A 15,941-nucleotide genomic window follows, 5' to 3' on the forward strand; every position below is an offset into this window, starting at 1 on the left:
TGCAAAGCCTTCCCCTTCCACTAAGACCACCCATAGTACAAAAAAGGAAAAGAAAATACGTAGAAGAGGCTGTAGGGGAAGGGGAGGTAGGTCCCAGCCCTCATCTCAGAAAACAGCGCCTACGGTAAAGATTTTCAATTTATCCGACCATCCTTTATCTTTGCAGGAGACCACTCTATTGAGCCGGAGACTATCCTTCGCCCCTACCATTCCACGCAACCCCTTTGTATTGTTCAAGGACCTAAACAGATTTGTACTCAATCTCACTTTAAAAAGATACTTCAGCATAAAGGCTGAGAAAAGAGGCCCTTCTGACTATGAGATAGACGACAACAATGACACTAGCCCAAACGTCTCTGTCGATGACCAAACAGCCTTAACTGTATTACAAGAACTATATTCCGAGAATTCTGAATATAATCATCTATCAGAACTGGAGGCTGTCCTCTTTACACAACATCTTCTATCCCTATCCTCTCCAGTTATGAGACAAACCACACTGAGACCCAAATCTAGCTTCTACCCAACACAGTACAAAGGTCCACGCTTGGAAACCTTTTATCGAATTGTCTATTCTGACCTCATTTCTATGTGTAACAACACTAAGAAAAATAAGTATAGCTAACACAACCTCACAAGGGATGAACAAAAAGCTCTCAAACTACTCACCACCAACGACAATCTAATTATAAAACCTGCTGATAAAGGAGGTAGTATAGTCTTATTAAACCGTAATGACTATCTTTTGGAAGCGCATAGACTACTATCAGATACAGACACATATACTAAATTAAAAAGTGATCCACTCCTTACATTCAGTATTGAGGCCAATTAGCCACCCAAGCATTTAATGATGGTATTATTTCTAAAATGGAAATATCATTTTTGATCCGAGAATTTTACCACACGCCATATTTCTATTATATGCCCAAGGTGCATAAAAATACTACCAATCCGCCTGGCTGACTTATAGTGGCCGCCATGAGCAGTGTCTCTAGCGGCTTCTCACAATATGTAGATTTTTTTTTACAACCGTTAGCCCAAAATCTGCAATTTATCCGAGATGGTATACACTTATTAGAACTAATGCATGCCTATCAATGGGAACCTACATATCTTTGGCTGTCTCTTGATGTCTCCTCTCTTTATACATCTATACCCCACCATATTGGCATACGGGCCATACAACATTTTTTATCAGAGGATGCTACCATTAACCCTAGACAGGCCACATTGGTTCTCAATGCTACACTATTTTGCCTTACAATTATTTTCAATTTGATAGAGATTTCTACTTGCAGCTACAAGGCACGGCGATGGGAGCTAATTTTGCCCCTTCATATGCCAATCTCACTATGGGCCACTGGGAACATCTTTATATCTGGCATAACAACCCATACCTATCCCACATTGAGTATTACAGTCACTATGTTGACGATATTATAATTATTTGGGATGGGAACATTACTGACGTTCAGGATTTTGTATCCTACTGTAATATCAATGATATGGGCCTGGCATTTACCCATGTAGTCGACAAAGACCACCTAGCCTTTCTTGATCTTGATATTTATCACAGCAACAATCAGATCCATGCCAGGAACTAGGCCAAACCCACAGCCGGAAACTCTTTTTTACACTATAAGAGTTGCCACCACCCACGTTGGCTTAGAAACATTCCTAAAAGCCAATTTTGTCAATTGTGCCATAACTGCACCCAGCAATCCAACTACATTTCACAAGGTACAATACTTAAAAATAAATTTATTGAGAAGGGCTACCCTTTGGATATTGTAGAAGAAGCCCACACACTTTATACCAATGGCCCTACAACATCAGAATATCCTACTGGAAATATGCCATCACAGATTAGATTTGTCACTCAGTTCCATAGTCCTCATAAGCAAATGGAATATACTATACGCAAACACTGGCCAATCTTGCACCAAGACCCTTACTTCAAATCACTTTTACCACAACAACCCAAGTTTTCATACAGGAAAGCTCCCAACTTAAAAGGGAAAATAGCACCCAGCAAACTTAAAACTAAGAGAACACAGTTCCTCTCACCCTTTCCCCTATTGTTGGTATGTATCAGTGCAAAAAACCCTTATGTAAGACATGCCAGTTTATTCATCATGGACAAAAGGAGTTCACTGTTAAAGGGCTATCATATCAGATTAAGGAATTTTACACATGCTCTTCTGAATACGTGGTCTATTGTCTAATTTGTCCTTGTGGTCTGAACTACAGGTGAAACTCGAAAAATTTAGAATATCGTGCAAAAGTTCATTTATTTCAGTAATGCAACTTAAAAGGTGAAACTAATATATGAGATAGACTCATTACATGCAAAGCAAGATAGTTCAAGCCGTGATTTGTCATAATTGTGATGATTATGGCTTACAGCTCATGAAAACCCCAAATCCACAATCTCAGAAAAGTAGAATATTACATGCAATCAATAAAACAAGGATTGTATATAGAACAATATTGGACCTCTGAAAAGTATAAGCATGCATATGTACTCAGTACTTGGTTTGGGCCCCTTTTGCAGCAATTACTGCCTCAATGCGGCATGGCATGGAAGCTATCAGCCTGTGGCACTGCTGAGGTGTTATGGAAGACCAGGATGCTTCAATAGCGGCCTTCAGCTCTTCTGCATTGTTCGGTCTCATGTCTCTCATCTTTCTCTTGGCAATGCCACATAGATTCTCTATGGGGTTCAGGTCAGGCGAGTTTGCTGGCCAATCAAGCACAGTAATCCCACGGTTATTGATCCAGGTTTTGGTGCTTTTGGCAGTGTGGGCAGGTGCCAAGTCTTGCTGGAAAATGAAGTCAGCATCCCCATAAAGCTCATCTGCGGAAGGAAGCATGAACTGCTCCAAAATCTCCTGGTAGATGGCTGCGTTGACCCTGGACTTAATGAAGCACAGTGGACCAACACCAGTAGATGACATGGCTCCCCAAATCAACACAGACTGTAGAAACTTGACACTGGACTTCAAGCATCTTTCAGTGTGTGCCTCTCCATTCTTCCTCCATACTCTGGGTCCTTGGTTTCCAAATGAGATACAAAAGTTGCTCTCATCAGAAAAGAGGATTTTGGACCACTGAGCAACAGACCAGATCTGTTTTTCTTTAGCCCAGGTAAGACGCTTCTGACGTTTGTTGTTCAGGAGCAGCTTGACAAGAGGAATAGGACATTTGAAGCTCATGTCCAGGATCCGTCTGTGTGTGGTGGCTCTTGATGCACTGACTCCAGCCTCAGTCCACTCCTTGTGAAAGTCCCCAACACTTTTGAATGGCCTTTTCCTGACAATCCCCTCCAGGCTGCGGTCGTCCCTGCTGCTTGAGCACCTTTTTCTTCCACACTTTTCCCTTCCACATAACCTTCTATTAATGTGCTTTGATACAGCACTTTGGGAACATCCAACTTCTTTTGCAATTACCTTTTGAGGCTTTCCCTCCTTATGGAGGGTGTCAATGATGGTTTTCTGCACAACTGTCAGGTCAGCAGTCTTTCCCATGATTGTGATTCCTACTGAACCAGACTAAGAGACCATTTAAAGGCTCAGGGACCCTTTGCATGTGTTATGGCTTAATTAGATGATTAGAGTGGGACACTGAGCCTAGAATATTGCACCTTTTCACAATATTCTAATTTTCTGAGATTGTGGATTTGGGGTATTCATGAGCTGTAAGCCATAATCATCACAATTATGACAAATCACGGCTTGAACTATCTTGCTTTGCATGTAATGATTCTATCTCATATATTAGTGTCACCTTTTAAGTTGCAATACTGAAATAAATGAACTTTTTTTCACGATATTCTAATTTTTCGAGTTTCACCTGTATGTGGGTAGAACCACACGTACCCTTCGTAAACGTTTTGGTGAGCACCGTCGCCTCATAGAGGATGGAAAAGATCAGCATAGCGTACCCAGACACTTTCTTGAATGCCATGAAAAATCCACTGACGGTCTTAATGTGTGGATCATTGAAGGAATGCCACAGGACCTCCCTCTGGCAGAGCGTTTTTTGCGTCTCTGTCAGAGGGAAACTTTTTGGATCTACACCATGGATGTGTTATCCCCTGGTGGCCTAAATGAAGAGCTTGAAATAAGCTCCATTTTATAGAGACATTCGCTTCCCTCCAAATGGTGGTTATAAATATCAACACAATATCCTTATACAGCTGTTTGTACTTTTTCCAACTAATTTAGGTATATCCCTTTCCTATCCCTTTCTCACTTAACTAAGATCCCTTTTATTACAGGAGATAATAAGGAGATACAGTTGCAAGAAAAAGTATGTGAACCCCTTGGGATTACTTGGAGTTTTGCATGAATTGGCCATAAAATGTGCTCTGAACGTCATCTAAGTCACAACAATAGAAGAACACAGTCTGCTGAACATAATACTACACAAACATTAGATGTTGCCATGGTTTAATTGCACATAACAGGTAAACATTCACAGTGCAGGGAGGAAAAAGTATGTGAGGCCCTAGCTTAATGACTTCTCCCAGAGCTAATTGGAGCCAGGAGTGAGCCAACCTTGACTCCAATCAGTGTGATGATATTGGATGTGTTGCTGACAGCTGTCCTGCACTTAAAAAACACACACCTGTTTTGGGTTTACTGGTTTCAAGAAGCACTGTCTGATGTGAACCATGCCTCGCAGAAAAGAGCTCTCAGAAGACCTACGATCAAGAATTGTTGACTTGCATGAAGCTGGAAAGGGTTACAAAAGTATCTCCAAAAGCCTTGATGTTCATGTGTCCATGGTAAGACAGACTGTCTACAAATGGAGAAAGTTTAGCACTGTTGCTACTCTCCCTAGGCGTGGTCGTCCTGTAAAAATGACTGCAAGAGCACAGCGCAGAATGCTGCATGAGGTAAAGAAGAATCCCAGAGCGTCAGCTAAAGACCTACAGAAATCTCTGGCACATGCTAACATTTTTGTTGACACATTTACAATAAGGAAAACATTAAACAAGAATGGAGTACATGGGAAGACACCACGGAGGAAGCCATTGCTGTCCAAAAAGAATATTGCAGCACGTTTGAAGTTTGCAAAAGAGCACCTGGATGTTCCACAGCACTACTGGAAAAATATACTGTGGACAGATGAAACCAAGATTGAGTTGTTTGGGAAGAACACACAACACTATGTGTGGAGAAAAAAAGGCACAGCACACCAACATCAAAACTTCATCCCCACTGTAAATCATGGCGGAGGGAGCATCATGGTTTGGGGCTGCTTTGCTGCCTCAGGGCCTGGACGGACTGTTGTCATTGATGGGAAAATGAATTCCAGAGTTTATCAAGACATTTTGCAGGAAAATGTACGACCATCTGTCCGCCAACTGAAGCTCCGCAGAGGATGGGTGATGCAACAGGACAATGACCCAAAGCATACAAGTAATTCAACAAAACAATGGCTGCAACAGCACAGAATACGCCTTCTGGAGTGGCCCAGTCAGAGTCCTGACCTCAACCCGATTGAAATGCTGTGGCATGACCTTAAGAGAGCGATTCACACCAGACATCCCAAGAATATTGCTACACTGAAACAGTTTTGTGAAGAGGAGTGGTCCAAAATTACTCCAGATCGTTGTGCAGGTCTGATCTGCAACTACAGGAAACGTTTGGTTGAGGTTATTGCTCCCAAAGGAGGGTCAACCAGTTATTAAGTCCAAAGGTTCACATACTTTTTCCTCCCTGCACTGTGAATGTTTACATGTTATGTGCAATTAAACCATGGCAACATCTAATGTTTGTGTAGTATTATGTTCAGCAGACTGTGTTCTTCTATTGTTGTGACTTAGATGACGTTCAGAGCACTGTTTATGCCCAATTCATGCAAAACTCCACGTAATCCCAAGGGGTTCACATACTTTTTCTTGCAACTGTACATAAAATTCACATACTATTATAGCAAGCCCATTTATTATAATGCGTTTTTCTAACTTTGTTTTTATTGTTTTTATATTTATTTCTATTAATTTTTTATTTATGGTACAATCTACCTTTTTCACTACCTCATTGATTTATTCATTATTATTAATATTTATTTTCACCTCCATTGTTCCATTCTATTTATTTTTAGATGTAATTGTCATTTTCTATTTCCCTTCTATCAAATATGCCATTTTTTAGATATGTTATTATATGTATACATATACACTCGTATACTTTTTAACCCTTAAGCAATTGAGCTATTCTCTCGTGTGTTTTTATTCTATTTTTATATCTTTTGTATACTTGTATTAATTCTTGCAAGATGCAGGAAAACATGTAGGTCCTTAGGACCCAGGAATTATTTGCCTCCCTCCCATTCCCTTCATACTATAAAAATGTCAGGGTTCTACAGGGGCTCAGGTCTGAAGAAGGAGCCTATTGAGCAAGCTCCGAAATGCATTACCGCCCCCTTCACCTGCTACATCTGACTCTGCTCTCCAAACTTCATTTTTGATGCACAGGCACATCCTGGTCTCTACTTCCTGATCCTATAGGCATAGTCTGCTGCTGGACGGCTGGATGTCCCACCTGGACCTAATTACCACACGATGAGCCTTTTTAACCGTTTATCTTGTAAGTGCAAATTTTCCATTGTTTACTGAATAAATTGTCAGTACTGCACTTGGAGGCGCCTTCCTCTCTTTTTCTTGTTACTGCATTAGAGCCTTGCTTCCACTCTAAGAAGAGCTGCCTCAGTGTTACTGCTCCCATCCATCCATCCCTTATATCCATCTAGCACCTTTATCTTACAGCTACAGAGGTTGGGCTCCAACAAGCGCGTCCTATACAATATACAGTTTTTGGACTTTGTGTTTTTGTTATTTGAGCAGCGCAACACTATACACATATTTATAAGTTTTTTTATGATGAGCACACATTTCACATGTTTGCAGCAGCTCTTCTATATCTGAGTTCATTTATTATATCATTCTTGGCAGCGCACAATTGTTACATATTCCTATTTTTATGAAATTACCATGATCCACAACCAAAGTGACCTGCAAAATCAACTCCTGACAATTGTGGTGATAACGCACAAGTGTGTTAGTTGTTCTTTGTACCTGTAGTAGGACCAAGAAACAATAGTATGCATTTTTTTTTTACTGACAATACATTTAAAACCTTTTTTTTCTTATCTCAAACACACTGACCCCAACATTGCCATTCACTGACACAGACTGGTGCACTGACATTAAAATTCTTGACACTTACACTGCCACCTGACATACTGACATGAACACTCATTAAACTAGATCAAGCACCTAGTTAATGTCTTTTTTGCACAGACTTCTCCTCTAGTGAGGAGGAAAAGATACAATGCATCTTTTCCTCTTTACAGAGGAGAAACAACAATGGGGCGGGTCATTAAACTCAATCACAGTAGTGATCACTGTAATATGCTAATCACAGTGACCACATGTTCAAGATGCAGTGTTACTGGCTCACGGACATTAGTACATGACCAGGAGCTATCAATAATAGTTTAGTCTCAATGCGGGGAGTATGCAATTTGGTGCACTTAAAGTATAAACAGAGGCATGCATAAATGCAGCTCCCAGGAATAAAGCCCACTTTGCATATATGTGGTCATAAGGGTTAATCAATGCATGTTTTAATGATTTGACTACTTCTGACATAGATACCTCAAGAGTTATTATGCCACAAAAAAGCGGTATTTACCCAATATAGTAGTCAGAAACGGTTGTGTTGTGGGTAAATGTGGCCATATGGGAGTGGTGTTCTGGGTAAAGGTGGCTAGATGAAATTGGTTATGCTGGTATGGTTGACCATAGGGTGGTCAGAAACGTGGGGTTGTACGGTAACATGGTCTGAGGGTTGGTAACAGTGGATGAATGATGGTGTTGTGGGTAAAAGTGCCCAGATGGAGGTAGAGTACACAAAGGCAGGTGGTGTTGTAGCTAAGGGTGTCCTAAAGTGGAACTTCACTCTTTCAATCCTGATGCTGCTAGCCTTAGTAAATAGAGTATATTATATTTACTAGTTTTAAACTTTTTTTTTTTTTTTTTTACATTTCTTCAGTTACTTCCTGGCTTCCATGCCTAGGCAAATGATGTCATACATCCCAGCAGTCTTCAGGAGGGGAGGGTTCTCAGCTCAGCCAATGCCTGAGCTAAGGGCAGATGGATTCCAGGAAATAAACTGCGACATGAATCATCTGCCCTTACTCAAGATGGCCATTGCCAGAAATGCCAGGGGGAGCTTTGCAAAATTATTTATCTGCAAAATAAAGCATGGAGACATGGATGGATGGGTTTGCTTTGAATATTAAAAATGAATTAAATATAATTTTTGGTTTGTGGTGCTCAGTTGCAGTGCAGGTCCACTTTAAGGAGTTCAGAAAAAGAAGTGGGTTTGCAAGTAAGGGTGGCCAAGGACCCATGGCACAATGAGGGTGGTGTTTTGCGTAAAGATGGCCAAATGTGAGTGATGTTGTATGCACAGGGGACCATAGGGTGGATTGGTATAGTAGGTGTTGTGGGTAAAGGGAGCTAGATTGGGAATGATGTTTTGAGTATAGGCAGTGTTGTGGTTGAGTGTGGCAACAGAGTGATAGTATAGGAAGAGGTGTTGTAGGTAATGGTGGGTAGTTGGAGGTGGTGTGATGGGTAATTGTGGCCATAGCAATCATTGGTGGTGTTGTGGGTAAGGGTGGAAACATAGTCTAAGTAGGTGAAGATTTTCAGGGATGTGCCAGGTGTCAGTGGGATTGTTGGGAAGGGTTCAAGAAAGAGTCACCCGAGTAGGATGATGGGGAGTTTACAAGAGGTTTATTACTTTTCACAAACACTGCAACCTTTCTCAGCTCCTCTGGTAACTTTTTAAACATCCTAGGAAGAAGAGTGATTGAAAAAATGATAGAAAGCCATGTCTTCTTAATAGGTTCCTGTCTGAGACATGGCATGGGCACATTGAGAAGGACAAAGGAAACGTCACCTAACTGAAGGAGTAGAAGGCCAACATGTCAAGTGCAGGCCCTTTTCTTCTAGGTGGGAGAATGCTCTTACCACTTGTGAATTCCTGGATATATCTATTCAAGGAAGAGAAAAACATGTTTGCATTCAAAGAGCAGCCACACAAGGTGTAGCTTGTGTGGTAGATCATCTGACCAGCATTAGGGCCGGAGAATCCTGCCCATGTGCATGGAGAGAAGATACATTGTAGAATTTGTAAATGTTTATCTGCCAGGCCATTCGTGTAGTAGTGTAAGGCTGTAAATGAAATGTTTAACTGACTGTGGACAGTTACATCCATAAGAATGAAGCTAGGATTGTGTGTTATGTCTAAATGGTAATGGTCTGACAAACTGCCCTAGATACAACTGCAGGTTGCAAAGTCAAAGAGTGCTATAATAAAGTGTACAACCTCTCATCTACCTTGTCTATGAACACAGAAGTATCCTCAACAGGGATTGTGAGGGTTCTATTAAGACAAAAGATAGCAGGATTCATCACGAGATGTGTCCACTTACAAAAAAAACATCCTTCACTGGGATACTATTGGGCAAAATGTTTTGGTTGAGTAAAAATCTTCTCCAGTGAGGCAGATTCCCATTCATGACTTTACCAGCAAATACACGGAAGTCTTGGCTGATCTAGGAAACTTAAAGAATGCCCTGTTACATATCCTAGGATGAATGGGCTCAAGCTACTCCAACACGAACAACAGTGTACTTCCATCCTCAACTACCACCTCCTCTTCAGGCAGTGTGTCTTTTCATGTCACTATTGTGTCGCTGCCAAGAGAGATCCAGTATAGTACAACACAATTGTATTGCACTGTATTTTAAGGAGAAGTGCCTTGATGTTTGGGACAATTCCTGTAAGTCTTGAGTTACGCGCCCATCTTTATGAAAATGCTACATCATGACACAAAACGCTTTAGAAATGTATCCTGTTGGCTGTTATTGAATAAAAAAGAAAAACTGGAGGCATCCTGATGTGTGGTATTATTTTATAAGCAAGTTTTTAGTATGTTACGGTGAAAATGCGCCAGCTCTACAGCCCTGATCACAAACCCCCATGATTAACAAAAAAATTTTTTAAAAGCCAAAACATTTTTTAACATATACTCTGGATAACATGTTATCTTGCATAAGCTAGTGCATTGTCATTCAGAATGCTAACGGTTGCAAACGTGAAAATGTTTCCATGATGTTATTTTCTGTACATGCAACCTGACATATTTAATATTACACTGACAATTTACACAGTTTTTTGCTGTGTCCCTTGCAATGTAATGGCAAAAGTTGAAAGAAGCTATTCTAAATGTAAAGCCTTAGGCTACTTTCACACTGATCCGCTACTGCGTTTTTGGTGTATTTTTAACATGACATGCGACTCAAAAAACACACCAAAAACTCACCATGGGTGCCTTTATGCATTTTTGCCATGTTTTCCAATGATTTAATTGCTCTCTTTCTCTTCTCACAGGACACAGAGCAGCAGTAGGAACCATTGGCTTCTGCTGCTGTCAATCAAATCATGTGAGGAGGGACCGGGTTGGAATGGGGCTAAGCTGTGCTGTGGGTGTTTATGTATCCACACAACACACCTTGGGAGTGAGCCATCACATGTGCTCCCATAACAAGTGGTTTGCTATGGTGGAGCCCGCAGAAGAGGAGACTAGAGCGCTGGCTGAGGACCCCAGAAAAGGCAATTATTTTTACAACCACTTTAATTTTAGTACATATACACATAATATATTGCTTATTTTTTGGGGAAAACTAAAAAGATGAGGTTGCATCAAATAAATGGACACTCAACACGTGAAGCCATATAATTTTTGCATACCTGTGAAACCGTACAAACCTTGGTACCCAAAATGATCCATAATCAACACTTTAAAGCTCTTACAGGTCTTCAGTTTAGTTAACTATGAATAACACCCCCAGGATTATTGTTCTTATTCTGGCATGCGTGGAGATATATATCGAGTGTAGAAAATTGCAGTTTTTGAATGAAGTCACAACTGACACATGCATTTTCATATTTTTTATACAGTCAGGTCCATAAATATTGGGACATCGACACAATTCTAACATTTTTGGCTCTATACACCACCACAATGGATTTGAAATGAAACGAACAAGATGTGTTTGTGTAGGAATTACAACAGTTTGCATATGTGCCTCCCACTTGTTAAGGGACTAGAAGTAATGGGACAGAATAATCAAACTTTCACTTTTTAATACTTGGTTGCAAATCCTTTGCAGTCAATTACAGCCTGAAGTGTGGAACGCATAGACATCACCAGACGCTGGGTTTCATCCCTGGTGATGCTCTGCCAGGCCTCTACTGCAACTGTCTTCAGTTCCTGCTTGTTCTTGGGGCATTTTCCCTTCAGTTTTGTCTTCAGCAAGTGAAATGCATGCTCAATCGGATTCAGGTCAGGTGATTGACTTGGCCATTGCATAACATTCCACTTCTTTCCCTTAAAAAACTCTTTGGTTGCTTTTGCAGTATGCTTTGGGTCATTGTCCATCTGCACTGTGAAGCGGCGTCCAATGAGTTCTGAAGCATTTGGCTGAATATGAGCAGATAATATTGCCCGAAACACTTCAGAATTCATCCTGCTGCTTTTGTCAGCAGTCACATCATCAATAAATACAAGAGAACCAGTTCCATTGGCAGCCATACATGCCCACGCCATGACACTACCACCACCATGCTTCACTGATGAGGTGGTATGCTTAGGTTCATGAGCAGTTCCTTTCCTTCTCCATACTCTTCTCATCACTCTGGTACAAGTTGATCTCGGTCTCATCTGTCCATAGGATGTTGTTCCAGAACTGTGAAGGCTTTTTTAGATGTCGTTTGGCAAACTCTAATCTGGCCTTCCTGTTTTTGAGGCTCACCAATGGTTTACATCTTGTGGTGAATCCTCTGTATTCACTCTGGTGAAGTCTTCTCTTGATTGTTGACTTTGACACACATATACCTACCTCCTGGAGAGTGTTCTTGATCTGGCCAACTGTTGTGAAGGGTGTTTTCTTCACCAGGGAAAGAATTCTTCGGTCATCCACCACAGTTGTTTTCCATGGTCTTCCGAGTCTTTTGGTGTTGCAGAGCTCACCGGTGCGTTCCTTCTTTTTAAGAATGTTCCAAACAATTGTTTTGGCCACGCTTAATGTTTTTGCTATCTCTCTGATGGGTTTTTTTCAGCCTAATGATGGCTTGCTTCACTGATTGTGACAGCTCTTTGGATCTCATCTTGCGAGTTGACAGCAACAGATTCCAAATGCAAATAGCACACTTGAAATGAACTCTGGACCTTTTATCTGCTCATTGTAATTGGGATAATGAGGGAATAACACACACCTGGCCATGTAACAGCTGAGAAGCCAATTGTCCCATTACTTTTGGTCCCTTAACAAGTGGGAGGCACATATGCAAACTGTTGTAATTCCTACACCGTTCACCTGATTTGGATGTAAATACCCTCAAATTAAAGCTGTCAGTCTGCAGTTAAAGCATATCTTGTTCGTTTCATTTCAAATACATTGTGGTGGTGTATAGAGCCAAAAATGTTAGAATTGTGTCGATGTCCCAATCTTTATGGACCTGACTGTCAATTTTAAAACTTTTTTTTTTACATACCTTTTTTGGTATCACATAGGGGACTAATAGCCCCCTATGTGATAACATTTAACTTGAACATGTTCTATTTATTGAGACTGTGACAGACCCAACCAGAACAGGGGCTTTTGTGAGCTAGCCTCTTGCCTACTGACCATGCTAATCCTCCTGGAGGTTCCTACATGATGGGGTTAGTCTTGTATCAACTTTACCTAATCAGTGTGGGGTGTTTATCCCAATGTGTAATATTTATTTTTATTCATGTGGGGGCTGCTCCTTTTTCTGAAGTGTCTAAAAACCTGTATTTCTGTTCAAAAGAGTTCCAGTTTTTCACCTAAGCTAGTGTTGTCTAGTTCTTGGGTGCAATGCCCAGCTATACCTTGTTCCTGTGTCCCAGCAGTGAGGTTCTCTGGTGGAAGCACCCAGGCGGGGTGCCAGGCAGTTCATCACAGAGACCATCTATTAGACCCCTGTAGTCTCCCCTGTCCTCCACTTATGTTAATGGAGCATGAATTGTGCTCTATTTGAATCTTTCCTTGCCCAGTGTTCTGCTTTATAGTCTCACGAATCACTTCCAGGAAAAAACTGACAGTTTGTAAAAGTACACACACATTCCTTGAGGTGTATGTAAAATGATTAAAGACTCTGCAAGTAAAGAAAATACATTTTTATCATCCAGAAATGCACTGCACTTCACAGTCCTGTTGTGGGCAGACAAAACATAGCTTTTTTTTATGTACTGATCTTTTGTTAAAGTGTTACTAAACCCACAACAGTAAAATCAGTCTGTATATGCAGTAAAGCATGCTTGTTATTCTCTGTGGAACCTAAGGAGTTAATCCTCTGCATTGTGTAAAAATGCTGTTTGATCCTGACTTCTCTGATCCTCCCCTTTTTCCAGTGTCTACTTCTTATCTCCTGATAAGACATATCGTGTGGAGATACTGTACATGCTAATTTGGTGTGTATTGCTGGAGAGGTTTTTTTTCTTTGGGAGAGTGCATGTGAACAGCACAGGGCCAATCAGCACTGTTCAGACAGAGATCAGGGGATTTCCATCCTCCTAGAGAAAACTCCTCCTACAAGCTTTAACCAGTGCTCAGCTGAACACTGATAGAAGTCACAAGACTGCTCTAACTGCTGATGAGAAAATGTATTTAGCAGTTTATATTTAATAAAATAATTGCATTTCCATGTTCTGTGTATTGTGGGAGACCAGATATAGTGAATGCAGGGTCCTGGGTTTAGCAACACTTTAAAATATTTGACCAGTCCTACTCCCAAATCTCCATAACAGTGACAAATTATTCTGTAGTCCAGGACAAAAACAAGCAGGGCACTTTAAGAACACCGAAGTGTAGAGAGCACACAGAACAATTCTGAATTTCTGACCAGATCATCAGGATTTTCTGCACTTTGCAGGCAGATATATCAAAATGCTTTTAATGGTACAGCAAATCAATAAAAAGCAAACAAGAGAAATTCATTATTCAGGTTTACATACTCTTTAACCATTCTGCTATGTTACATATACCATATTTATGTAATATTCTTTTGATCAGAAGGCTTCCTTGATTATATTTTGCAGTAAATATCTGGGGCAGTGTAAAATACATTGTAAATTGTGATATGAAAGATTACAGGAAAAGCATTTTTCGCTATAGTTCTCTAGTTTAAAAGTAAGGAATAAAACTGTACGTATCCAAATCTGCTACCACTTTAAAGCCCTATTTGTCCCCTCAAATATGTACAATATATTGAAAAGATACAATTTGTAGGATGTACAACTGTGTTCAAAATGGAAAAATGGTCTGGGTCTCAAGGGTGGAGAATTTCTGTCTGTGGACTACTCTTCTCTAATAAGTTTCACCCTTACAGGGTTAACACCCCGGTCACATCAAGCCTGACTTTGAAATCGTGCGACTTACAGTGAAGTCGCACAATTCCAAAGTCGGGGGACATGCCGATTTCAGGTGTGATTTGCAAGACATCTGACACAGATGTCTATGCCAATTGCATGAAAAGTAGTGCATGTACTACTCTCGAAATCGGTGCGGCTCCAACTAAGACGGAACTGCACCTACTTGACTGCTGTAATTGCAGACGATAGGGTGCGACTTAGCTTATGATTTGCAAGTCGCATGGCATGCAAATTGCATGCCAAGCCGCACCCAGTGCGACCGGGGTGTAAAGACTCAGGGACTGAAATGATTAAAGAGAGAGTAAAGTGATACTGTAACTGTAAAAAGACCAACATAACCAGACAAGACAGAGACCAGCACTGCATGGGGTTTGCTGCAAAGAAAATGTATTGTTACTTTCTATTAATAGAATCCATGTATCTGTAATCATTACTTTATAAAATGCAAAATGTGTTAAAACACAGAGCATGCATATTTGGGGAAATTACTGCAAAGCACAACATTCAATATGCACTGTAGCAACATGATTAAACTTGATTAAAGCGGAACTGCACTGCATCTGAGCACCATAAACCAAAACTGCTATTTAATTTTTAATATTCAAAGCAAACTCCCCCATCCATCCATGTCTCCATGCTTTATTTTGCTGAGAAATCATTTTGAAAAACACCCTAGCATTTCTAGCCGTGGCCATCTTGAGTGAGGGCAGGCGATTAATGTAGCATTTACTTCCTGTAATCCATCTGCCCTTAGCTCAGGCATGCAAGCAAGAGGGTGGTGTGCTTAGCTGAGAAAACCCCTCCACTCTTTTCTGAAGACTCCTGGGATGTATGAAATTATATGCCTAGGCCTGGAAAGCAGAAAGTAACTAAAGAAATGCAAAAGACAGTTTAAAACAAGTTTATAGGATATACTTTTCTATCTATTTATGAATGTAAGCAGCATAAGGATTCAAAATAGTCAAGGTTGATTGAGACAGTGAAGTTCCACTTTAACTCTAACACCAGTAAATCATCATTTAATGGAATGGAAAAATATGTTCCATTAATATCGTATTTAGAAAAAAAACAAGGCAAGCGACAGAGCCAACAAATATGTGCTGTTACTGGCATATTTAACATAATATCCATCATCTCAAACAGTGGTTATCTTCTTGTCTTTAGTTGCTTGCTTGATAGCTGCCTGTTCGCAGATGATCTCCTTAAGTCGTTGCAGCCTCATGTTCTGTGTCGTTTGGTCACCCACACCAGTTTGACTACGATGTAGGAGACTGAGAGCATTGATGTACTCCAGCTCTGAGTATTTCACTCCTTGGTCCACCACTAGGTTCAGCAACTCATCGGCAGTGTTGTACATCATTTCATAATACTGCCTGCATTGTAAAAAAAAAAAGA

At 40.6% G+C, this 15,941-nt stretch overlaps 1 protein-coding gene across 1 annotated transcript in view; it reads right to left on the minus strand.

Moving 5' to 3' along the window:
• Positions 1–9,984: 9,984 nt before the first annotated feature.
• The window catches only part of EXOC4 (exocyst complex component 4), a 634,255-nt gene continuing 628,298 nt past the window's right edge, over positions 9,985–15,941 (minus strand). The window contains exon 18 of the mRNA XM_089676875.1: positions 9,985–15,919. Coding sequence (XP_089533001.1) covers positions 15,682–15,919 — 238 coding nt within the window. The 3' untranslated portion in view covers positions 9,985–15,681. The remainder of the gene's footprint in view (positions 15,920–15,941) is intronic.

The sequence above is a fragment of the Staurois parvus genome, unplaced genomic scaffold, assembly GCF_062004578.1.
Source record: "Staurois parvus isolate SC_StPar_1 unplaced genomic scaffold, SC_StPar_1.0 ptg000175l, whole genome shotgun sequence".
Taxonomy (NCBI): Eukaryota; Metazoa; Chordata; class Amphibia; order Anura; family Ranidae; genus Staurois; species Staurois parvus.